The sequence below is a fragment of the Protopterus annectens genome, chromosome 8.part0 (assembly GCF_019279795.1).
Source record: "Protopterus annectens isolate FY-2018-M chromosome 8.part0, PAN1.0, whole genome shotgun sequence".
Lineage (NCBI taxonomy): Eukaryota > Metazoa > Chordata > Ceratodontiformes > Protopteridae > Protopterus > Protopterus annectens.
This window is the reverse complement of record NC_056741.1, coordinates 1908416154-1908441826: the sequence shown is the minus strand read 5'-3', so window position 1 is coordinate 1908441826 and position 25673 is coordinate 1908416154. Positions and strand designations below refer to the sequence as shown.

The 25673-nt window shown below is 38.6% G+C and overlaps 1 protein-coding gene across 2 annotated transcripts in view; it reads left to right on the top strand.

The window, feature by feature from the left end:
• LOC122809712 (protein NLRC5-like) overlaps nucleotides 1-25673 on the top strand; it is a 1339659-nt gene that overhangs the window by 592879 nt on the left and 721107 nt on the right. For both annotated transcript variants that reach the window (XM_044081407.1, XR_006365941.1), the window contains exon 17: nucleotides 17500-17538. In XM_044081407.1, the coding sequence (XP_043937342.1) occupies nucleotides 17500-17538 (39 nt within the window). The remainder of the gene's footprint in view (nucleotides 1-17499; nucleotides 17539-25673) is intronic.

Below are 25673 nucleotides of genomic sequence, written 5' to 3'. Positions count from 1 at the left end.
TCTGCTTGCTGGTCTGTGATGCAACTGTGCCTGAGGCTGCAGTCATTTCTGCTTTAGTTAGGATGGTATGCACCAGTCCTTTACTCTGGCACATCTCAGCCAAATGGCTCCTTGTCAGCTTGCCATACCCTCTACTGATATCCGTGTCTGCTCTCCCTGACTAGCTAAGCTAACAAAAAAAAAAACAATTCTGATATGAAACTCTGAATGTTCACAGTGTGGCTGATTGAGAGTACAAACACCTTCAGTAACCACTGTTTACAGGCTACAGGAATTCAATATCCACACCACTGAATCCTAATATGTGGATATCCCACCACAACAAGCCAATTAGTATGTTTTGTGGATATCCCACCACTGCCCACCAATTAATATTTGATGCCCCAGCACTGGCCCAGTAAACAAGGAGCCTCAGTCCTCACCACTGGCAACAGCAGGAGATGTACACACTGGGAGGATGCCAAGTACACACACACAGTAAAGTGCAATTTCCCTTAAGAGCACACAAAGACCACAGTCAGTCTGGGGCTGGTTTCTACCTCTTTCTCCAGCTCCCCAGTACGACTCCCCACTGGTACAGCTATAGGGTTGAGATCTCAGCTGAGTGGCCAAACCAAGACCTCCAGCACCCTCTCTGTCCAGCCAGTGGCTTTGTGTCCCTGCCCAAGTATCTGACACACACACACGCACTCTCACACTCAAACACACACACACACACACACACACACATATACACACACACACACTTTGGGATTGATTTATACACAAACACACACATATACACACACACACACACACACACACACACACACACACACACACACCTGAGAAAGGCTGCCATAGGTTTACTAGCTATGTCCCCTTTGGCCCAGACTATACGGTACTTTTCACCTCCACCAGCCAATACTTGTCAGCTACTTTAAGGCCCTCAGCAAAGGGTGGCCAATCTTACAGTGTTGTTGTTGTTGTGTCTTTCGGCTTTTCCCGGTTAGGGGTCGTCACAGCGGAACTCCGGACGCTAATGATTGGCAGTAGATTTTTTACGTACCGAGTTGCCAGCTCTGACGCACAACCTTCAACGAAGGCACGCCCATTCATGCATGTCTCCGTACAGAAACAGAAGATGCTTTAGCTGAGAATCGAACAGGACAACATCTTACTGTGAGGCAACAATGCTACCGCAGCACCACCACCGCAGTTCTTACTGTGTAATGTTACTATTAATCCAAGTGGTACTTTGCCCGAGAGCAAGACTATTAGAAGTGGCCTGTAGAGTGTTACCAAATAGATATACAAGTACTCTGAGAGCTTAAATATCTCTAGGCAGACCAGTCACAATTGAAAGGTTTAAATATATTTAGCAATAAATATTAAAAGAACAAAACAATATTGAATATGTATTTACAGTGATATCAGAGTTCAAAATCACAGGGAATATTTAAAACAACATTGCAGGACAGTCTCAAATAAATGCAGAAAACATCTAAGCTATACTTCACTATATTCCTAACTGAATGTAAGAGAAATTACTGTACCCTAGTTAACTTACTTACAGCAAGGCAAGTGCAGATGTGGTGAGTGGATGTTTCCAGGTCGAAGACAAAATACAAAATGCCATGTTTCTGTCTCTCTGAGAGTTCTTAAATTAATATCAAATATTACTACTTGGGGTAGCTGGCAGTATGACATCACTTTGTGTCATCTGACCTTAGTTCCGAAGCTAAAACCCCATTTTTAGAAACTATCCGCATATGGCATCTCTCTGTGAAAACACGTAAACAAGAGCCCTTCTTAAAACTTTGCAGCTGCTTGAAGACATAAAACAATAAAACACTTACAACACAATGCAGAAGACTCCCTAATTTTAGACATCCTGTCTCATTGCTGCATTGAAACTAACTTTTATGGTGCACTTATAAATCAATTTAATTTCAACTATTTTCGTGAAGTTTTTCAAGTTAACTCTCTTTGTTCCAGTTTCCACTGTTTATATACATTTACACAGTTACAAAAGTTTATATACATTTCTGTTATTTTCCAGTAGGGTACACTATGGATACATTTTTAAGCATAATACTGTACAAACCCTTTTCACACACACTTCTGTACCAGCAGTTTGATATACACATAACATATAGTTCTAATATAGTGGTAATACAAGCAATTGCATCCTGCTTATATTCACAAATGACATATAACTATTTACAAAATTCCAGATAGCTGTGCTGGAAGTATCTCATTCGGTCAGACTTCTATATAAATCATATTAATATTCACAAATGCCATATAATTATTTACATAATTCCATATAGCTGGGTTGGCAATATTTCCTTTTGTGATATTTCTCCCCTCCCAAAGACTCAAGCTAGTTTTTTAAGTGACCCTTGAGAAACATTCCTTGAGAGGGGTGAGTCTGTCTGTGAATACCTTACCCCATTTCCTGTCTTGAGTTTCCAACTGCCTTGGCATTGCTAACACCAGCACAGTGCTGCACTATCCTGTCATATGCCTGCAACCCCAGGCTCCACCGTAGTAACTTGAGACTTTGCTGGTTGACTCCCTGTAGCCATAGATCCTCCTCAAACTCCTTCTGCCTTTTACTGCAAATACTCAGCACAAGGGCCTGTCTGTCATGGTATGGATTCATCATGTTAACATGGTACAGTTTGTCCCACTCCCTACTGCCTAGCAGTTCTACCAAGTAGTTAGCATCACTGACCTTCCTTACCACCTTGAAGGGTCCCTCCCAAGCTGCCTGCAACTTGTTGTATCTGACAGGAATGAAAACCATAACATGCTGCTCTACACTATACTCAGTAGCTTGAGCATTCCTGTCATACCAGACTTTTCTGCTGTTGGGCTTCTGCCAGGTTCCCCTGGGCCAAGCCCATGAGTTCCCTGAGCCTTGTCCTGAGATTTAGGACATATGCCACAACAGACTCCTTGTGGGATTCACACTCACCCTCCCACTCATCTCGAATCAAATCTAGAGGTCCCCTCACCCTACACCCATACAGCAACTTGAAGGGTGAAAAACCTGTGGATTCCTGGGGCAACTCTCTGTAAGCAAGTGATAGATGTGGCAGATATTTGTCCCAGTTTCTCTTAAACTGGTCTGCAAATGCCTGTAGCATGATCTTTAGTGTAGAGTTTAACCTCTCAACTAGACCATTAGTCTGGGGATGGTAGGGGGTGGTCTTTAGGCGCTTCACCCACAGTACTTCCAGAGACAAGCCAGCTGGTCTGACATGTAATTGGCACCTCTGTCAGTCAGTGTTTCTGTTGGGAAACCTAGCCTGCTGAAAATCTCTAATAAGCATTTGCCACCTTTTCTGCCTCAGTGGAGGAAAATGCCACTGCCTCAGGGTATCTGGCAGCATAATCTACTACCACTAGGATGTACTTCTTCTCTTTTGAACATGGGGTACTCAGATGCCCCACAACATCCATAGCTACCCTCTGAAATAGCTCCTCAGTCACAGGCAAAGGCATAAAATGAGCTTTGACCTTCTCTCCTGCCTTGCATACCTTTTGGCACTGCTCATCAATGGAAATCCCAGGCCAATAAAAGTTCTGCATAATGCATCTCTTGGTATGCTTTATGCCCATATGACCTGCAAAGGGAATGTCATGGGCTATGGCTAGAAGTGCCAGACAGTAGGCTCTGGGCACTACTAGTTGCTGTATTCTCTCACTCTGTAGCCCTCCAACAGGTGTCCACTCTCTATACAGTAACCATTTGTCCCAGTATACAGATTCTCCTTTTCCTTGACAATCAGGTGCCTCACTACCTACCTCCCTCAGGCCTTGTAATGTAGGGTCTAAGGGATGATCCTGTCTCAGCTCTCTCTTTGTAACCCTTCCCAGCTCCCCTTCCACAGGAAGTCTGGTATTCTCTGACAGTGGTGCCTCACTGTCATCCTAGGTATTACTGATAACCTTTGCCGTTGCGGCCACTCTGCCCAAGGGAACATCAGTACCCACAAGCAGCTGTAGGCCTCCTTCAGTCTCACTGCTACAGGGTATCTCCCTCCCTGAAGTAACCACATCACCAGTCCTGGCTGCAAGTGTGCAGTCTGTCTGGGTCTCTCCCAGGCTACCAGACCCACATGCTTGTCTCCAAGCCTGACTTTGTGTAACTGCATGCACACAAGGTACTGCATTATCAAAATCATTCCCTATCAGGACATCTGCAAGGATATCCTCAAACACACCTACTTGCTTGCTTCTTTTTCCACAATTCCAGTCAAGGTGAACCCTAACCAAAAGTATTTGGAATGGGGTCCCTTCTAAAGCTTTGACTGGAGTAGTCTGCCCAAGCAAGTCGTGCTCCTCTTTAAACATTGAAGATGCAAAAACCAAATGGCTGCAGGTATACTGAGGTGCCCAAAACACACAACAACAGCAAAAGTAAATTAAGGCACCAAAGTTACACACTGGAAATCAGTCACTGTACTTTATTGCAGAAGACAAACGGTAAGTGCTTTCACAACTTAATGTTGCTTCATCAGACCACATCACTACAACTGATGCTTGGTTAAATACTAGGACAATTAGTATGACATCACAATTTAAAGAGATATTACTCCACTAACATAAGAACATATATCGATATCCATAAGAAAAATGCATACAATATATAGAAGGGTGTGTATTTACACACAATAATATTAAAAAAAAAAAAAAAAGGGGGGTGGGGATGTCATCCCTGATGGTTGTTAAAATATATATATATATATATATATATATATATATATATATATATATATATACATATACACACACATTTTGTGCACATATAACCATAATAGTACAATAACAAATATATAAAAAACTCATATTTAGTGTTTAAGGCGCCTTGCCTTAAGGTAAGGAACTAATGAGGTGCAGCCATTCAAACCAGGATATCTATCTGCTTGTAATTTAGTGATCCATTGTTGTTCTAATTCTTCAGTGTGGTTTTCTACATCACCACCTCTGTTTGTCCTTACTATTTGTTGTAAAATTAAAAATTTAAAACAATGACTACTGTCTGTATTCAGGACATGATTAGCTAGAGCATTTGATTGCTTCTGGTTCCGTATGTCCCTTATATGTTCTAACATTCTTTCTTTAAAGCTCCTATTTGTTTTGCCTACATAATAGGCATGGCATGCTTGGCAAAAACAAAAATAAACAACATCGACACTTTTACAATCATAGTAATTCTTCGTATAAAGTTTAAAACATTTCACAGGATGAATGTACTCATTTTTAGTGTAGACATGCTGACAAGCAGCACAATTCCTGCATGGGAAGGTGCCCTGTCTGTTGGAGAGATTTTTTCTAAAAGACTGATGTTCTCTATTACAGAGCTGCTGCTTTAAAGACACATTATTTCTAAAACTGAAGTTTGGGGTGTCACCAACTGTGGAAACCAGACCTGGTATTTCATGTAATAAGTGCCAATTCCTTTTAATAATTTCCGTATACTTATTGATGTCACTTGCAAATCTAAACACTATTCTAAACTTATTTCTATCAATTCTTGTATCATAAGGTATACTTGTATCAGCACTATAAGAGCTCATATATGGTTTACATCTTGTAGATCTCAATTTCCATGCATCTGCTATCACTCTAGTGATTTCTGAGCTAGAATAGCCTCTTGTTTGAAATTCGTCTTGTAACTTATTTAAAGCAACTACTACAGCGCTTACTGTTTGTCTTCTGCAATAAAGTACAGTGACTGATTTCCAGTGTGTAACTTTGGTGCCTTAATTTACTTTTCCTCTTTAAACATTGCAGGCTTCACAATGGTTAGGTCAGAGGCTGCATCTCTCTCTTAGCAGTGGCCTCATTCCCATTTACTAAGATAGGATATAGGCTATTGTGGAAGTTTGGTACCCTTGTCTCCAGACAACTCACTGCTGGCCTTCTGTCATTTCCACTTTCTGGCTCTCCCACTGATATTTCCCCACCTTGCTTCTGTGGACATCTATATGCTACATGGCCCCACATTTAAACCATTTAACCCTTGGTCCTGATCGTGTACCTGGACTAGTGGCTTCCCCTGCTGCTAACGGACTCTGTTTGGGTGTTTTAGACTACCCACCATGGGTTCCCTTAGACCCATGAGCAGCACTGGGTATCTCTTTCCTGTGCAGTGATGCCCTCCTTGCTAGGTATAAGTCTCTCTTTTTCCCCAAGTCATCTGCTGTGTTACATTCTCAGTCCACTAACCAGACTCTCATCTCCTCAGGCAAACTGCTAAGGGCTTGTTCCCTCAACAAACGGTCTGCCAGCCCTTCAAAAGTGGTGACCTGACATCCTCTCACCCACCTATGAAAATAAGTGCTTAGTTCAGCAATATATTCACACCCACTTTGATCTGCCTTGTGTCTATGCTCATGAAACCTTTTTCTATAAACTTCAGGTGTTGACTTAAAACACTCTAATAGACAATTTTTATCAGTATTATACTTTAAGCAATCAGTATCAGACAATTTGGAAATAGCAGTTACAGCTTTACCATGGAGTAAGGGGGTCAGGAACCATACCCATAACTCTTGGTCAACATTATACTGTTTACATACCCTTTCAAACATGTGATTAAAATTGTCAAATTATCCTCCTCTGTAAATTGTGAAAGAAAGTTACTGATCTTTCTGGCTTCTGGGGTTTGGTTACTCCCTTCCCCATTACCTCCATGACCCTGGTGAAGACTCAGCATCTCCTTCTCATGTTGCTTCTGCCTCTCATTCTCCTCAGCTTCCAGACATCGCAGCTTCTGTGCTGATTCTAGTTCTAACCATTTGGCCTCAAGTTCAAGTCTCTTTAACTTCAGAAGGATTTTTAAGTCCTCTGTGGAAAGGTTGACATGTATATTTTCTGAGAGTTGTACATCTCCAAGGCCAGTCTGATTGTCCTCCTGGTTGCTGGTCTGTGACAAGGTTGCAGTCACTTCAGCATTAGTCAGGTTGATATGCATCAGTCCTTCAGCTTGGCACATCTCAGCCAACTGGCTCCTTGTCAGCTTGCCATACCCCTCTGCTGATATCCTTGTCTGCTCTCCCTGACTAACTAAGCCAACAAAACAAACAAAAAAAAAACAGTTGTGATATGAAACTTTGAATGTTCATTGTAGATCTGCTTGAGAGTAAAAACACCTTCAGTGACCACTGTTTACAGGCTGCAGGAATTCAATTTCCACATAACTGAATCCTAATACGTGGATATCCCACTTCTACAAGCCAATTAATATGTGATGTGGATATCCCATCACTGCCCACTAATTAATATGTGACACCCCAGCATTGGCCCAGTAATCAAGGAGCCTCAATCCTCACCACTGGCTGGGAATGTACACACTGAGAGGAAGACAAATACATACACAGTAAAGTGCAATTTCCCTTAAGAGGACACAGAGACCACAGTCAGTCTGGGGCTGGTTTCTCCCTCTTCCTCAAGATCCCCAATAAGATTCCCCACTGGCACAGCTATAGGGTTGAGACTTCAGCTGAGTGGCCAAACCAAGACCTGCAGCACCCTGTCTGCTCAACCAGTGCTTCATGTCCCTGCCCAAGTAGCTGACACACATACACTTTGAGGTTTGATTTATACACACACACACACACACACACACACACACACACACACACACACACACACACCTGGGAAAGGCTGGCACAGGTTTACTAGCTATGGCCCCATTGACCCAGACTATAAGGTAGTTTTCACCGCCACCAGACACTACTTATCAGCTACTTTTAAGGCCCTTAGCAAATGGTGACCAATCTTACTGTGTAATGTTACTATTAATCCAAATGGTAGTTTGCCCAAGAGCAAGGCTATCAGGAGTGGCCTGTACAGTATCACCAAATAGATATGCAAGTACTCTAAGAGCTTAACTATCTCTAAACAGACCAGCCACAATTGAAAGGTTTAAATATATTTAACAATAAATAATAAAATAACAAGACAATAATTAGTATGTATTTACAGTGATATCAGAGTTCAAAATCACAGAAAATATGTAAAACAATATTGCAGGACAGTCTCAAATAAATACAGAAAACTTCTAATCTATACTTCACTATATTCCTAATTGAATCTAAGAGAAATTACTGTACCCTAGTTAACTTACTTACAGCAAGGCAAGTGCAGATATGGTGAGTGGATGTTTCCAGGTCAAAGACAAAATACAAAATGCCCTGTTTCTCTCTCTGAGAGTTCTTAAATTAATATCAAATATTACCACTGGGGTAGCTGGCAGCATGACATCACTTTGTGTCATCTGACCTTAGTTCCCAAGCTAAACACCCATTGTTAGAAACTACCCGCATTTAGAATCTCCCTGTGAAAACACATAAACAAGGGGCCCTTCTTAAATCTTTGCAGCTGCTGGAAGACATAAAGCAATAAAATGCTTACAACACAATGCAGAAGGCTCCTTAGTTTTAGACATCCTGTCTACTTGCTGCATTGAAACTAACTTTTATGGTGCAGTCATGAAACAATTCTATTTCAAATATTTTCTTGAAGTTTTACAAGTTAACCCTCTTTGTTCCAGTTTCCACAGTTTATATACATTTACACAGTTGTAATAGTCTGCATACATTTCTGTTCTTTTCCAGTAGGGTACACCATGGATTCATCTTTAAGCTCAGTACTGTACAAACCCTTTTCACTCACACTTCTGTATCAGCGGTTTGATATACACATAACATCTAGTTCTAAGATAGTGGTAACACAAGCAGTTGTATCCTGCTGATATTCACAGATGATATATAACTATTTACAAAATTCCAAAGAGCTGTGCTGGCAGTATCTCATTCTGTCACACTTTTATATAAGCTATATTAATATTCACAAATGACATATGATTATTTACAAAATTCTAGATAGCTGGGCTGGCAATATTTCCTTTTGTGACACTTAGTATATTTGAAGATTTATTCAGAGAAAGAATGACTTAATGAGCTCACATGAGGTAGTATTGACTCTGAGTCATCTCTTTCAAATGTTCCTCAGTAGCCATGTGAGAAAGCTAAGAACTTTCTGTTGTCCATTTGGATCTGACAGCTCTGTAGAGGCACTTGAAGAGTCCACAGTCTATTCTGCTTCTCTCCTGTTCTTGCTTGTTATGACATCTCCAAAGGCTGACAAGGTATAACTTCCAGGCACATCTGTCACCAAGGCCACAGAGGGGGAACCCCTGCTGCTGTTGTCTGAGGCACAAGATGGCATGGTATAAAACCTTGTTTGAGAGGAGGCCCAGAGTACCCTTTTTGAATTATGTCAGTAGTCTGCTCCAGGTTGCATTATTTCTGCTGACATTCCTAAAGAAAATTAGAAAACTAAGCATATTTCTCCTCCTGTTAACCATTCTCCATCCAATCCACAACAACAGTGTTTTAATTTAGTCTTCCTGAATTTCTTTCTACACCCTCTGCCACTCCTCGGAAAAGGAAGAGGGCTATTTCTTCAGAAAAACAGGGCTATTCATATTCAATGTAGAATCTTTCTTTACAAATGTACTCTTCTACTGGATATGTGTCAGAAGAGGAAGACACAATTTCTTCTAACTTTCTTTTTATTTTATTTTATTTTATTTAACATTTGTTTACCAGGAAAGTCCAGCTTGGAACAGAGCCAATTTTCTGCGGAGGCCTGGGGAGAAACACTCTAGACACATATCTTTGTAATATAATATTCTGTATGGTTGTTATTATTCTCCTTAAAGATCTGCATCTAAAATCCCTCTCTCACTCTCTCTCTCTCTATTGCTTGAACTTCCCCCTATGCTTCATTATCATCCCTTTTGAGCATAACATTCTGCTTGTGTTATGTATATTAGCCTTAACTGTGTAGCTCTAAATATTCCTTCAAATCTGGTAAATCTAAACCACCTTGTTCTACTGGAAGGATCACTTTATCCCACTTCCCTCACAGATAAATTCCTTCAATTGTTTATTAATTATTGTCCACGGCTTCTCCTCAGGTTGATAAAAAGCTGCTTGACCTGTATACAAGACTATAGGGGCTAAAAGCATTTAACTGCTTGTATCTTACTATATCCATATCCATAAATAAAAGTTTCCAGTTTGTTACTTTTTGTATTATCTTTTGTTTAGTCTCTTCTCTCATAGCCTTAGCTGCCATAACCGAAGCCTTTTTCATCCATACTCTTAAATACTTCATCTTATCATGTGCCAATAAATATGGGATTTTGCTGAACCGATTCGTGTGTGAGTACATAATTTACGGTTATAGCCTTTGTTTTATCTTCATTAATTTTATATACTGAAAATACTTGAAATTGTCTCAAGATGTTTCACAATACTGGGATGTCCTTTTCTGGATTTATCAGGTACAGAATAATATCAACTACAAGTAAAGCCAATTTTCCTTGATTTTCCTTAATTACCATGCCAATTATATCCTTGTATTTCTGACTCCTTTATTTGCCAATGGCTCTAGATATAAAGCAAATAATAAATGGAAGGAGGACACCCTGCCTGGTTCCTCTGTTCAAACACAGCTTATCTGAGAGGAACCCTCCAAATTCAGTTCTTATCTCTGATCTGGCATATATCCTTCTAATTAATTGTATCAAGAAATGCAAATGCTTCCAATGCCCTCTTCATAAAATCCCACATTACTTGTCAAATGCTTTTGCTGCATCAAGATCCACCAAGAACAGAGGTATTTTCTTACATTCTGTTTCCCTCTGGATCATCATTGTTCTATTTATGTTACCAAATGTTTGCTTCCCTTCCACAAAACCAAACTGATCAGTACCTATCAGTTTTGGCAACACCTTTGTCATTCTTTTATAGTATAGATATAAACATTTTGTAATCAGGGTTTAAAATTGAAATGAGCCTATATGAAGCTGGGTCTGAAGGGTTTTTGCCATTGTTAGGTAACAAAGCCAACAGAGCTTTCTTCCAACATGTTGGTGCTTCCCCTCCATTTAAAATACTGTTAAACAAAATCTTCCAGATCTTTATAACTTTTTCCCTCCTAATTTCCAAACTTCCACAAGAATACCACCTGTTCCTAGAGTCTTTCCTGAAGATATCTGATCACCTCCCTTGTTAACTGTTAGTTGTTGAGCATTGTCTACCTCTAACCTTGGCATAACTAAGTCTTCAATAATATTTAAATTTCTCTTTTTCTTCATTTCCACATTCCTCTGGTTTACACAATTTTCATAAACTTTCTGGAATATCGCTAAAACCTCTACAGGATCTCTAGTTATTTTTCTTGTTATTGATTCCCTAGGTTTGGTGACAACCCTTTCAACATTTTGTTGTCTGTGTTGTACTAAATGCTTTTATGCTTTGGAGATGTTATGAAAAATAGTTGCTTAACTGCAATCTTTCTAAAGTCTTGCATATTATGCAGATACTCCCTTACTTTCTCCTAAGCACTCCTCTTGTTCAGTGAGATTCCCCTTATTCTGCAACATTTGTCAGGCCCTCTAAGTAATTTCTATTATTTATTAACCATATCTTTTTCCCGTTTATTTCAACCCTATTTATAAATGGCATTTTCTTTTTATCTCAGTCACTATCTGTAACTTCTGAAGATATTTCTATCTTCCCTAATAACACTTAAATAGTTTCTACTACACATTCCTTAAATGTCTCTGTTTTAACAGGTAAGTGGGAAAGCACAAGTGTCTTTCTATTACCCTGCATTTTTGTTTTAGTTTTTATTGGTACATGATAAGACATAGTTACTGGATGTGTGGTGAAGCTTTCAATTAAATGCATAATGTTTCGGTGAAATATAATTTCTATCTAGTCTAGACCAGCTATCGTACCTTGGGGAATAATATGTAAATTCTGTCCAAATTCCTACTACTTAATTCACATTTTTCATTCCAAATATTTTCATAAATTTCTTCAGAAGGCTTTCCTCTTTTATTATATTGTCCCTTCAAGGTCCGTGTTTTACATCCTCACTATTGCAAATCAAATTCCAGTCACCATTTATAAATAATATTTCCTGCTGAAACTAATTATTTCTCCCAACATTTTCTTAAAAGCTCCATAATAGCATTTTTTTTTGTGGAATATAAACACATGCCATTGTAATTCTCCTTCCTTGCCAACAGCCCTTTACTACCACAAATCTACCATTTTTGTCTTTTCTTTCTCATCACTATTGTAACCCCTCTAGCAATTAGTGTAACTACTCCCATTTTCCTCTGTCCCTGATATTCTGCTGAATATCCATTCTGAAATCCTCTCTTTCTCAAATTCACATTCTCATTTCTTTTCAAGTATGTCTCCTGCAGTACTGCTATTTGTACTCTGCATTTCTTCATATAACTAACTACTCTTTCCTTTTCATCGATACCTGTAAGGCCATTCACGTTCCAAGATAATATGGACATCATAGCTATCATGATAAAAAGACATTGTTTCCACATATTATACATGACAGTTTTTTGGATGTGTATTTCCAGCTTTTGTGTTGCATACATATATGAATGTTTGGCAGGCTGATCTTTTGTACAATTGATTCTTCTCATCTCCATTTGAACCTATGTCACATTTTTCAAGATTTTTTGCTTTAATAAAAACCCTCAAGCAAAAAACTAAATACAAAACACTTCCATCCCCTATCAACTTGAAACAAACACACACAACTATATACAGCTTCAAAACATTAAGTTTAACCCTCCAGTCCCCACCTATAAATAATATTCCTGAAGGGAACAATTGCCCCAAATTGATGGCTGCATCTGCAGGCATTATCTAAACTAAAATTACAGTTACCCATGCAAAAGCACATGCATGTGCTCTCATTTGTACTGATTGTTGTCTGTTGTTTTCTTATCTCTCTTCCCATCCAAGATATGAAAAGCAGTCTGTATGCTTACAGGAAACCTTAACTTTTAGCCTTAAGAAAAATGCACTGGCTATATGTAAATAAAACTAAATTGCACACCATTTAATTAAAGGACAATGGGATTCTATTATTAAATGCTCAACTTCTCTCCCTACTATGCATAAATAACCATACAGCATTTAAAATATTTTAAACCGACAGCTTCTGTCCACTAGAACAGTATCTTATTGTACTGTGGAGGTTTCACTTTCAAAAAAACTTTTATCCCACCCTGGAAAAGCTTGCTGCAGTCTCCAATTCATTGATGTCATCAAGGCCATTGAATACAGGTAGTTTTCTAACCAATTCCCTCCCCAAACTGACACCACAACCATCCTGAAAACCCGCCTATGCTGTGATGTCACAGCTCTTTGGTCCTTCCTCTACCTATATAGAAAGTAAAGGCTAGAACAAGGAAATAGTATATGAGTCCAAGTCTCCTGCTGTGAGCTGTCAATCACAGCAGGTAACATCTCAAGTTACCCTTAGCACTTTGACAGCTTGGGAAGTTAGGTGTGAAGGGGGATGGGAGATGAGTCAAAGTAGGCTTCACAAAAGGCTGCAGTTTAGCCATTCTAAAAGGAAGCAGCAGTAAAAAGCACTTTTAATATCTGTTCTGTGGCATTTGCACTGTTTGGATATTAAGTAGTCATTGAACAGCATTAACTGTTACTTAAGACTAACTGACTGAAAGACAGCAGTGTATGCATGTAAAATCAATGTAGTGATAGGAACTTTAGGAAGAAAGAGGCCTGTATGATGTATTTTTTACAGACAAGCACTGTATTGTGGGATACCTAGAGGCAGACTAAACAATCAGAATTTTTTCAAGATGCGAGACCCCATGTGGTCAGACTCAGTAATTATGTATAAAAATATTACAGATATAAAAATAAACCTGTAAATAGTCCCAGAGTGGTGTTAAAATGTAGAAAACACCAAACCATGATGAAGTAAACATGTTTTTGAGTCTGTGGGCATGGTTCTCCTTTAACTGCATTAAAGTATTAAGAGTGCTAGGGAGGTTGTTGTGTCTTATTCAAGTCCCGTTATTTCAAACTTAATTTTCTTCACTGAACTGCTCAGAAAAGAATTTATAGCTGCCGTCAGCTACAGACATATCAACTCCACTGAACGTTTGCCAGTGGAAAACAAACAAGCAAACATATTTGTAGATGTAAGAAACTTAGCATTTTTATAGCATTCATCATTTTGTCTTACTTTTAAAGCCTACATGCTTACAAAACACCTGTTTATAGCTTAAGGCAAATGTAGTAATGTAGGCATTCACCCTTGTAAAATAAAAAGAGAAAATATCCTAAATCTACATATAATATAATCAGTGCACCCAAGATCACAGTGTATGAACATTAAACTTACTTTTGTCCAGCCTTTTTTTCTGTTATACTGTAAAACCCATACTTCTTACAACTAAAAAATACTCCTTTACTTTAACATCTTCAGCATATACAACAGTCACTGAAAAGAATTCCCCCATATTTAAAATACCCTGACAGCATACTACTGTGTTACTGTATATAACATGCAGTTTATATAATGAAATGTTGTATACAAATACTAATAAGTACAAAAATTTGTTTTACTTACAGCTGTTTTCCCCCTTTTAGTGTCTTTCTAAACATTAATTATATAAAGTGGGGTATATGCTTTATAGCCCACCACAAGTTTAACAATGTCACCAAAAGCCCAGTGTTTTTCAGCCACTTTTTCTTGCAAAACCATATTTCACAAATGTGATAAGATGCTTTATAGTAATATTTCCATTTATTCACTAATTTCAGAGTTGCGTGTCTTCTTTCTGTTCAACTCCATCTCCCAACACTCTGGTTCAGGTCCAAGGTTCTGCTCATTATTCTAGTCACCTCCTATGTTTTTTTTCTGTCTTTCAAACATTTTCCTTTGGAACATAGGAACAGGCTTTACTGGCAGAGTTTCTCTATGAACCTTGCCATCAGAAGAATGAGACACAGAGCCCCCTTCTGCTTACTGGCTAACTTTTTGTTGGATAAACTTTTATTTCCTACTAATCCTGTTCTGTGTCAAAAAATGACTTTGATCATCCAGGAAAAACACTTTGAAGACAGCTGGATATAGAAGCTTGAATCTCATACCTGCCTCTTGACATTCCCTGATTGCTGTAATAAATGGTGTAAAATAAATAATCATTTTCTACAAGAACACCTCTGTCTCCAGTTTTTAATACATTGCCTTTCTGCAACAATTTTTTTCAAGATAAACTCTTTCTGCTGGTCTGATTGCATCTTTACTAATATAGCTCTTGGCTGCTTTTTCATTGTCAGGTTTGGAGCACACACTCATTGTGCCCTTTGAATTAACAAATTCTGCTGTGGAAGTTGCTTATTTGTGCTTTCATAAAATGAATACAGTTTGAACCATCCAGTTTCTCTGGCACAGTAGAAAATCTCAGGTTTTCTCTTTGTACTCTGTCTATTAACTCTATTTTATAAACAGTTATTCTTGAAAAACCACATATTCAGCCATCTTTTTCTTTATGCCATCCTCTGATTTTTGCAGTTTTATCAGCTCATCTGAATGGCTAGTTAAAGCTTCTTCCATTATTTTCCAACCTTTTGTTGTTTGAAATGATATATTCCTTCAATGTTTCATTTATTTTAATCACCTCTGAGTACATTTGATTTTTTCCTCTAAATTACTGTAAGCTATCTCTTGTACCAAAGCTGAAACTTGAACTGCTTTTTGCTGAGCAGCCACAGTCTTTCCCAGACAATGTTTTGTCTTCATCTTTTCTGGTTGATTTTCTTTCAGAATTTCCAAATTTCTGCTTTGTCAGCATCCAGACAATACATTTATTAGCCAGTAACTGAATTTCACCAAAAAAATCATTTTCAATGGCACTACTTTTTCTCAGTTTCTGTTTTCACACAGAGAGAGCTGAAATTATGCTGTTGATGAGTGTGCAGCCATCTTGGAAGTCATCTGTTGTTGATTTTTGATAATGTGAGCAAACTAATTTCATACACTCCTGACTTGGATAATAAAATCTCTTTTTTTTTGGCTGTGCTTAATTCTGTTGCAATAAAGTATGGCTATGGTCCTGTTGATTCTTCTTCCAGAGCAGTAGCAATTGGGACTGATTGAAGAAAGTATTCATGGCTATGATCACAATCTTTGCCTTGTGTTGTCAAGACTAAGTTGGTGAATGCCACTTTTAACAAAGACACTCTTTTTTTGGTTCAGCATCTGCTTAAATGTTCAAAAGTTTGCAAGAGCAGGTATAACTCATAGAAGATTTTAAACAACTTTTTTCTCCTGTGTCAAAATTTCAGAGGAATTACATCAATAAAGCTGGACCCTTCTTTCACAAAGGACAAGTCACAATAAAAAATTGTAAAAAAAAATCTCTAAAGACAAGCCACAGGAGAAACATAAGTCAGATTTCAAAGCCTCTTGTGAATACTTCAAATGTATGACTATCAACCTCCTTGCCCCTCCACCTCAGCCATCCTGTTTCCTTTCTTTCAAGTAAACTCTTTCTGTCTCTGCCTCTTTGTAGAGGGATAACATCAGACAACAGTTTAGATTTGTTTCTTATTGAAGCAATGAAAGTGTGATTTCCACTATCAGCTTACTTAATAGTTTTCTACAATGCTCTCATTAACTAACTTTTTGGTGCTATTATTTGATGGGTGAATGTTTTGTTAATAAAAAAATGTTGCTTTGAATATATTAAACTTTCAATATGCGTCTTGCTTGTTAGTACTGGAATCACTTACCTAACTGATTGAGTCACTATTTGTATTATGAATCCTCCACTAACATCCATTTGACACTACTACCAGATGTATCAAACTGGCCAGACTCTCAACTAGTTGAATAACAAAAATATAAGCACTTTTTGCAGGGGACAGGGGATCTATATTATTTCGTCGAATGACTATTTAGTGAATAGCCATTTGTCGAACACCTATTTAGCGAAGCCACTCTTCATCGAATGCCGAATTTTAACTAGGGCAAAGCAGCAGTTTGCCACCATCTGGAATTTGCCCTTTTCCCCTTTGTAGTGCAATCTCAGAGTTGGTATATTTAGTTAGGGGTGTGTGGGGAGCACAGCCCCCCACACTGGCAAGTTTTATTTTTTTTTTTGTGGTCGCTCAGTTGGCCAACTGCTTGTTTGCCCTACTTAAAACTTGCCATTCAGTGAAGAGTGGCTTCCCTAAATAGGTATTCAATGAATCGCTATTCACTGAATAGCCATTCAACAAAGCAATATAGACCCAGGGACAGGACCCCTTGGACTCAGTTTCCCTATTACTTAAATAAACTATCTGCACAACTATGCACATATTAAAAACCTAACATTTTTGGTTCATTCAGCAGTGTTTCTCAACAAGAAACAGGAGTGGGTGAATTTTAGCTTATGGAGCTGTACTCACAAGCTGGGACCTCATTCATTTCAAGTTTGAGGAAACTAGATTGAACAGTCTGAAGGTAATATTATAAGATCAGCTAAAATGAGATGTAGAATAAAACATGACAAATATTATGGCACCAAAATGTTTCTTTTGAAAGAGTTATGACCTATCATTTTGACATCTATTTCCAATTTTCCAGCTCTGAATCAGCTACAATTTCTACAATGGAACAAGTAAGGTAAGAATGACTGCATGGCCGATATCTTTCTTTATTATTGACATAGTAGTACTTTTACAGTTAGCAATGGACATACTTCTTTATATTACGTTCTTCAAGAATGTTCATGAAAATGTCAAAGTCACAGATTCCTATTCACTCTTCTGATACATTAGCTTTTGAAGGTAACATGAACTAAAACTTCTTGCATGAATTAATTAATATAACATAATCAGATAGTACAGATCCATTTTACAGGGCCACAGTTTCCTCCTGCATATTTTATGACTTTGAACAAGACTGCTAACCAAAGTCAAAGCTTGTATTATATCATTCAAAATATTTGGCACCATACCTCTCAAACTCTTAGCGCAAGAAATCCAAACAAAGCCTGATATAATGGGATGACAAAGGCCCAACAATAGGGACATATTTCAAATATTACTCTTATAAACTATGGTGGTGCTGCGGTAGCGTTGTCACCTCACAGTAAGACGTTGTCTTGTTCGATTCTCAGCTAAAGCATCTTCTGTGTGGAGACATGCGTGAATGGGTGTACCTTCCATGAAGGTTGTACATCAGGGCTGGCAACTCGGTACGTAAAAATCTGCTGCCAATTATTAGCGGACCGGAGTTCCGCTGTGGCGACCCCTAACCGGGAAAAGCCGAAAGCTACAAAAACTCTTATAAACTATGAAAGTTGCTAGAATAACAGGATTTGTGTTAGCATGCATTTTCCGAAGGATATGAAGTCTGAAACTCAAATACATGTTATAATTTAGTGACTTTAATCCTCAGATCATCTAGTGATTTTCCTGAAATACAAAAATTTTATGAGGAAGAGACCAAAAAATATGAGGCAAAAATCTGGACATCCTACAAAAATCTGTACAGTTGAAAGGTATGTTTGGCACTTATGTGTAGTAGATATCTTCAGGTTGAAAATTATTAAATATTGTCTATCTATCTAGCTATTTATGCATAGGATCGTAGGAAGTTACCAAGCTATTGACCCTGAGGCCCTTATAAGTCTAGCCAAGAGTTTAGCCCATGTTTAGACAAGTCAGCACCCAAAGCCCCTGTACAGCAGGGACACAGGTGGAAACCCAGGGGTGTATTTTCTGTTTCCCATCCGGTTATCCAGGTTGCACTTGAAAAGGGTCTATATTATAGCACCATATGTTAAAAATTGCGAATGCTCTAATGAGCGAAAATGCCGGATCTCAAAGTGCTTCTTTTGGGATTGCAGTACAGTGAAGATCAGAATATTTGCCCTTTCCTCACTGTAGTGCAATCTCGGAGTTGGAATATATATTTAACGGGGGGGGGGGGCACAGCCCCCACAATAAAGAGTTTGAGGTCTGGTATTTTTGCTCATTAGAGTGTTCGCGGTTTTGAACATTCTGTGTTATAATATAGACCCCTTGAAAAGGGATAATGAGGTACTCTGCTTGACATTTAGAGGGAGTCTATTCAACAGATGGGGGAGTTTCTGGGACACAAATCTGTCCTGCCAACAGGTCCTATTGATGTCACAGACCAGGTTGAAGTTGCATGTATAGCTTGACTTGCGGATATGCAGATGTCTCATCAAGGCGGGATCTGAGATTGCTTTGTATGTCAGACAGAAGTCACCTCTGAGGAGTCTGTATAAAACTGAGTAGAGGGACAGGGCTTTTAGCCTATCTGTGTAGGGTTGGTGTTTGAGTCTCTGGATTCTTCTGGTGAGGAACCTCTGTGGTCTCTCCAGCTGCTGCATGTGTTTTGTGAAGTACATACCGAAGGGGGCATTGTACTCAATAATTGGCCTTATAAGGGAAGAATACAGGGACGTTATGAGCTCCTGGTCCCTGGATGAGATGCCCTTACTTATGAGGTGCGCCATATAGAAAACTTTCCATACAATGGAAGCAACATGGTGGTCAAAAGTCAGGTTACTATCAACCTGGGTGCCCAAATCCCACACAACTGATTGCATGCTTAGGACATTGTTATTAATGTGATAATATGGGGGGGCGTCACTCTCCCCAAAGGGGATGATGATGCATTTTTTGGCATTCAGCTTGAGGCCATGTTTCTGGCACCAGTCATCTGTTATTCATTTTATTTTAGCTGGGCTAGTACAGCTCAACAAAATAGTAATTTATAAAAGATGATATACAGTCATCTGATTGTCAACCATTTCATAAAACCCATTTTATAATTAATTGGGAGTGGTGCAAGTACTGTTCTCATGCAGTGGTGGGTGTGGATGCAAGCCATCATAGAAAATATGAAATCTGAATGCAATAATCTTTCAGCTGTCTCTATCCAAGCAGACTTCAGCAAAATGGTGATTGACAAGCTGTACTCTATTATAGAAGGGACACAAGGAGAAAACATCTAGAGTACAAACCTATGGAAATGTTATTTATTAAAGCAAGAGGATCAGCAATTTTCTTGGAGGAAACAAATGCATCTAGAGAAAATGCATGTGGATGCTGGAAGAATATGCCGCCTTTGTTCAGACATCATGTAGTGGCCAGACTTGAACCTGCAGTTGAGAGGTACCTGCATTAGCTACTGTGCCACAACAAGGTGGAAGTGAAGCACCCTTACAGACATGTATACAATATGGCTTAACCTTACAGCTAGGACACGAGTCTTTTAGAGAACAGTGCCCTCAAATGTGATATGCAAAGCAAGCAACTGTATTAGCTAATGTATGATGTATATGGCAATACCCAATGTTCATCATATTAATCACTGCCATAGTAGTCCTAGCTATATGGCTTATATCCTGCCAAGGATATAATGGCTATCCAGCTTCAGGACACCTTCACATGCCCAAACTGTCAAGCAGATCAAGCTGAGCTGACTAAAAGATTTGTTGAGGCACAAAGCTTTCAGAGATTTACTGCCTCTGAAAAATACACCCATCTGAGACTTTTGAGGATCAATACTGGTTGTGCTTTCTTTTGCTGGGCAGATTAAGGTCCCTTTTATAGAAAAAACTTTCATTTTCTTAAATTTATTGATGTTTTATTACTTTGAGGAAAGTTATTTTAAAGCTAGAAGTGCTGTGTTTTAAACGACAGTCTTGGGACTGTAAAGTACTTTTAAACAGAGCAATCTTTTTTCCTGACAGTTTAAAAGTAGTGTTAACTAACTGTAAACATATTTTCTGTGGAAAAAATGCATTTATTTTTCTTTGGTAGTACTGGCATTGAGTTCAAAAGTGCTTTTTACTGTGTTTTTTTCTGTTAAAATATATAACTTTTGTGGACTGGTGGTTTTACCATCATTTACTGCTTTTCTTCCCAGGAAAGAGACACCATTTTTGGCTTGACCATGGAACAGGCTACCAGTCCCATGTTCTAGCCACAAAAAGAAGGTTAAGCAAACAGCCTTTACCAACACAGCAGGCTAGCAATTTGCCTCAGCTGCTGGTAGATGACGGTGCTATGTCCATTTGTTGTACCTCAGACCACTCATCACCTACAGCCATTATGGATCGGGAGTCAGCCACATCCTCTGCGGCTCTTGGAGTCCCCTCATTCGGCAAGGGAGCACCACTCTTGTCAGTCCCAGGAGAGGAAACAGGAAAAGCTACCCTGTTGTGCCAGAATGCTCTGCATATCCCTGGGAAAGTAGCTGCTATCATTAATAGCACAGTTGGCCCCATTGTTCCTGTCAAAAAGAAACAGAAAACTAAGCATGTATCTCCTCCTCAAATTTCCTTAAATAGGAGTAGTTTACTGGGTCTAGCTCAGGGTTTAATTCAGGCTATTGCTCCTTCTTGTAAAGTAGTTTCTGGTAAAAGAAATAGGGATTCCTCTTTTCCTGAAGAGATTCAAGATTCTAAATCTGGACAAGAAGATGCAGGGAGAGATTCAGGGTTTTTTCCTTAGATTGTGATTCGAACTCAAGACTTGAGCTCAGTTTCTGCTTCTCCCTCTGGGGTTCTTTTTCTCTGAGACTGTTGCTAGAATGTGCAAGTGTTTTCAGTGGGAGGTCATTGAGGTTTCTCAATCCATCAGAAAATATTATGAGTCATTACCGAAGGATTTTCCAGAACCTAGACCCATTATGCTGGTTCTGTCAGCTTTAGAGGATGTGTGTGTTGCTATTTACAGGTTTCCTGTTAGTCAGCCCCTAAAAAGGCAGATAGGATGTATAAAATTCCTCAGTCTTTTAAATCGTATACACTATTCCCAAACCTGACCCAGCAGCTATAGCCTTAGTTGATGCCATTGCTGCTAAGCACAGTTAATTCCAATCCTACTCATTCTGATAACAAAATATGCAAAAATAAAACGAAGACCAGTCAGTTAAAGTTGGAATCTCTAAAACAGCAACAAAATCCAACAAAGTAAAGGGCAGGTAAGCTCTTTTAATGGTTAATGGTCTGAAGAAGCATAATGCTATCTGTGAGAGTGCTTACCTGTTTCAACTAATAAAACCATTTGTAATCAAAGTGTGAATAGTTTTTAAAGCTGTCTTTAAAGCCTGTTTTGGAAGAGGTCCTTTACTTTGTTGGATTTTCTTTCTGATAACAATGGGAAAATTATTGATAGGTATGGGAAAAAATATATACTTCTGCAACTTTGGTTTTCAGAATTTTGAATTGTCAGGTTCATACATTAAAGTTTGTCCTGACAAATTGTGAAAATGAGTTATGTTTTTGCATTTTCTTCTTGTGAGAGGAAGTCTGCTTTAAATAACTTACTTTCTCTTTTTGCACAGGTCACTACTTATTGTTGGCAGTGAGTATATGACTGTTGATAATTCTTCCAGGGCTATGGCCACTGGTACTGTTTTGCATGGCTGCATTCTCATAACCTTTCAGATGATGAGAAAATGATATTTTAAATTGTCCTTTGGTTAGAGGATTAGCATTTGGCCCCTGTACTGCAGAAGTAATCAAAATGTTTGGTGAAAGGGGCAAGCTGATCTAGGGCATCTCTAAGATTTTCAGCTGTCCTTTTCCAAATTGTCCAAGGGATAAAAACAGAATAGACAGTCCCAACAGAATTCAGGTAAACAGATGTTTAAGAAGGAATGTCAAGAGAGTTCCAACAAGATGTCTCTAACTTCCAAAACCAAGGATGTTCGAATATGCCTGAATGATTATTTAAGAGACCTTGCGACCCACTCCCACCTTGCCACACCTTTTCTTCCAGAAAGTCTTAATCTCCGTTTTTATGTTTGTCCACAAACTGCATCAGACAAATGGGTTCTGAATATCATTCTTCAAGGTTACAGATAGCAGTAGGAGGAAATTCCTCCTTTCCAGGTGGTCCTTTCTTATCCTTCTGATCAGACTCTGTTTTTTAAAGCAGTTCTTTATCCAACGCTGCCCTAAGGACTGATGGAACCAGTTCCTCTTCCCAAGTGGAGAACAGTTTTTATTCAAGGATATTTTTATTGGAAAAGGAAGAAAATGCTTGGAGTTCAGTTCTGTATTTTTCTTTCCTAAACCTGTTTAAGATAGTGTCTTAATTCAAAATAATGCCACTTCACAACCTGTTACGTGTTCTTCCACTTTCAAGTTTCCTCATTACATTAGACTTATTATAAGATGCTTTTATCACATCCTGTTCACCCAAACTTCAGATGTTTCTTAATATTTTGAATGCCTGGATCACATTATTGGTTCTCTAACTTAACCTTTGGACTGTCCACTGCACCAAGACTGTTCACAATGTGTCTATCTCTAGTTATAGTTCATTGCAGGGTATCCATATTTATCCATAATTAGACAACTTGGTCACCTTTGAAGAGTCTTTTTCAAAGTGTCTGGAATCTATCTCTTGGGTGAGAGATTTCTTACACAAGCTAAGATTCCAAGACAACAGTCAAAAGTCTTTCTTGATGCCCTTATCCAGGATTTTGTTCCTGGGATGTCAACTAGACACTTCAGTTCAAAGGGCTTTTTCTTCACAGGAAAAAATAGGTATTTATTTAGATCTGTTTCTGTTTTCAGACTTTGGTAACTTCAAGAGAATACTGTAGGATTTTGGATCTCAGGGCATCTGTGATTCTCCTGATACCACTGGCAAGATTTCACATGAGAAAGATACATGTGAATCAACTGCCGAGATTCTGTTCCAGGACTCTATGCAAGAAGGCCTAGAAGACAGATGCCTTTTCTTTTCTCTCTGGAAAGGAATGCTCCTGTATGCGTTTACTCCCTTTCCAATAATATCCATGGTATTTCTAAAGATTCAGAATGAATTTCTCAAGACCATTGTGGTGACTCCCTTCTGGCCTAGGCAACTGTAGTTCACCCTTCTTTTGGAAATAGCTAGGGACAATTGCCACAAGCTTCCACAAAGGCTGGATCTACTCACACAAGAACAGGGATGTTTTATACATTCTGTCAACAATCATTAGCAATTGACTCCTTGGATAATAAGGTCTTAATTCCTTTTAGGCACCTGTTTACTGAGGACTTGTAGCACATACTAATGGAGGCATATAAGATTACTAGTAGAAAATCATACATTAGCAAATGGAAAAGGTTTGCTAGTGGATGCCAGCAACATAACCAGCACCCATTCAGGTCTAGTTGTTCTCTGGTTTTACAATATCTCTGTGAGTTAATATCTTACGGACTTTCTTATTCCTCTATCAGTGTTTATTTATTGGCTTTTTTAGCACTTCTGCCCATAGATCCTCCTCTTTCAAGGCAGCCTCATATCAAAATGTTCTTTAAAGGAGTTTTGCATTAGAAGCTGCCAAGTAAACCAATATCCCTGTCTTTGGTATCTAAAATTTCTTTCAGGGAAGCTAACCCTTGCTCCATTTGAACCAGATAATCTGGCTGACTTAAGGTGCTTAACTTGGAAAATGTTTTTACTGATTGCTCTGACCTCTGCAATAAGGGTATATGAGTTGTAAGCACTTATGGTGAGTCAACTCTACCTTATTTTCATAGGGACAGGGTTTCTTTGAGAACTCATCCTTCTTTTATGCCTAAAGTGATATCCACGTTTATTTTAAGCTAGACTATCCATCTTCCTGTTTCATTACTGAATCTAAAAATGAGGGAGAATGGATACTCCATACCTTGGATGTCCACAGACAATTCATGACAGAACTATATCTGTCAGATCTTTGGATTAATTGTTTATTTTTTGTGAAGCTAAGGATAATGGAGAATGTGTTAAAACAGACTATTTCTTAATGGTTGTCTAAGTCTATTAAGTTTTGTTATATTCACCATAACAAATCTATTCCAAACAGGGCCAAGGCCCTTTCTACCAGTGCCTTGGCTTCATATGTGGTGTTTTGGAAAGGGTTGGATTCTAGAAATATTCTAGAAACTGTTACTTTTTCCTCTGTACATACTTTTACATACTTGGTCCTCTGTACATACTTTTATAAAGCACTAAAAGCTTGATTCCTTCTCTAGGTCCAGATCAAGCTTTGCTAGGACCATTCTTCAGGGGCTCCCAGATCCTTTTCCTTCAACCTCCCAGATATAGTTAGCTATGGTAATCTACCCATATAGCAAAGGCTGCAGCAGCAAGAATCAATATGAATACAATGAATATAGTACAGTTGTGCAAGATGAACTTACCATAACAGCAGATATTTGAATGATTACTGCTGCAGTAGCTACTCCTTTCCTCCACGCCCTTGTTTTTTTGGTCTGCTTTTTGTGGCAGGGTGTGGACATTTATGTTTTGTTTTTCTTTGCATAGTCATTTCAGGGCTCAGCCTCAATCTTTCTGCTGTCAGGAGAGCTCTGAAGGGCTTTGCTCCTAAACTTTTTTTATTCAACTCATCTTGAGCTGCTTGAGACAGTTTGGGCATGTAGAAGGTGTCCTGAAGCTTTGGAATCTGGCTGGCCATTATATCCTTGGCAAGATACAACCCATATAGCTAAGGCTACTGCAGCACTGATCATTCAAATATCTACTGTTACTGTAAGTTCAACTTACTCAGTTGTACTTTCTTAAGGTTGTAGAATTAGGCAACGCTTTAGTATATGAGCCATTTCTCATTACAGTGTTCACAACTGAATATACAAAAATAGTCTGGCGTTAAGAAGGCATATAGACAGACATTTAGTCATGCTATCCTTAAACAAATTATTTTCAAAACAGAATTATTAGAAATCCTGGTGTGAAAGTGATGTACTGAACAAAGTCTTGGCAATTTACTTCTGT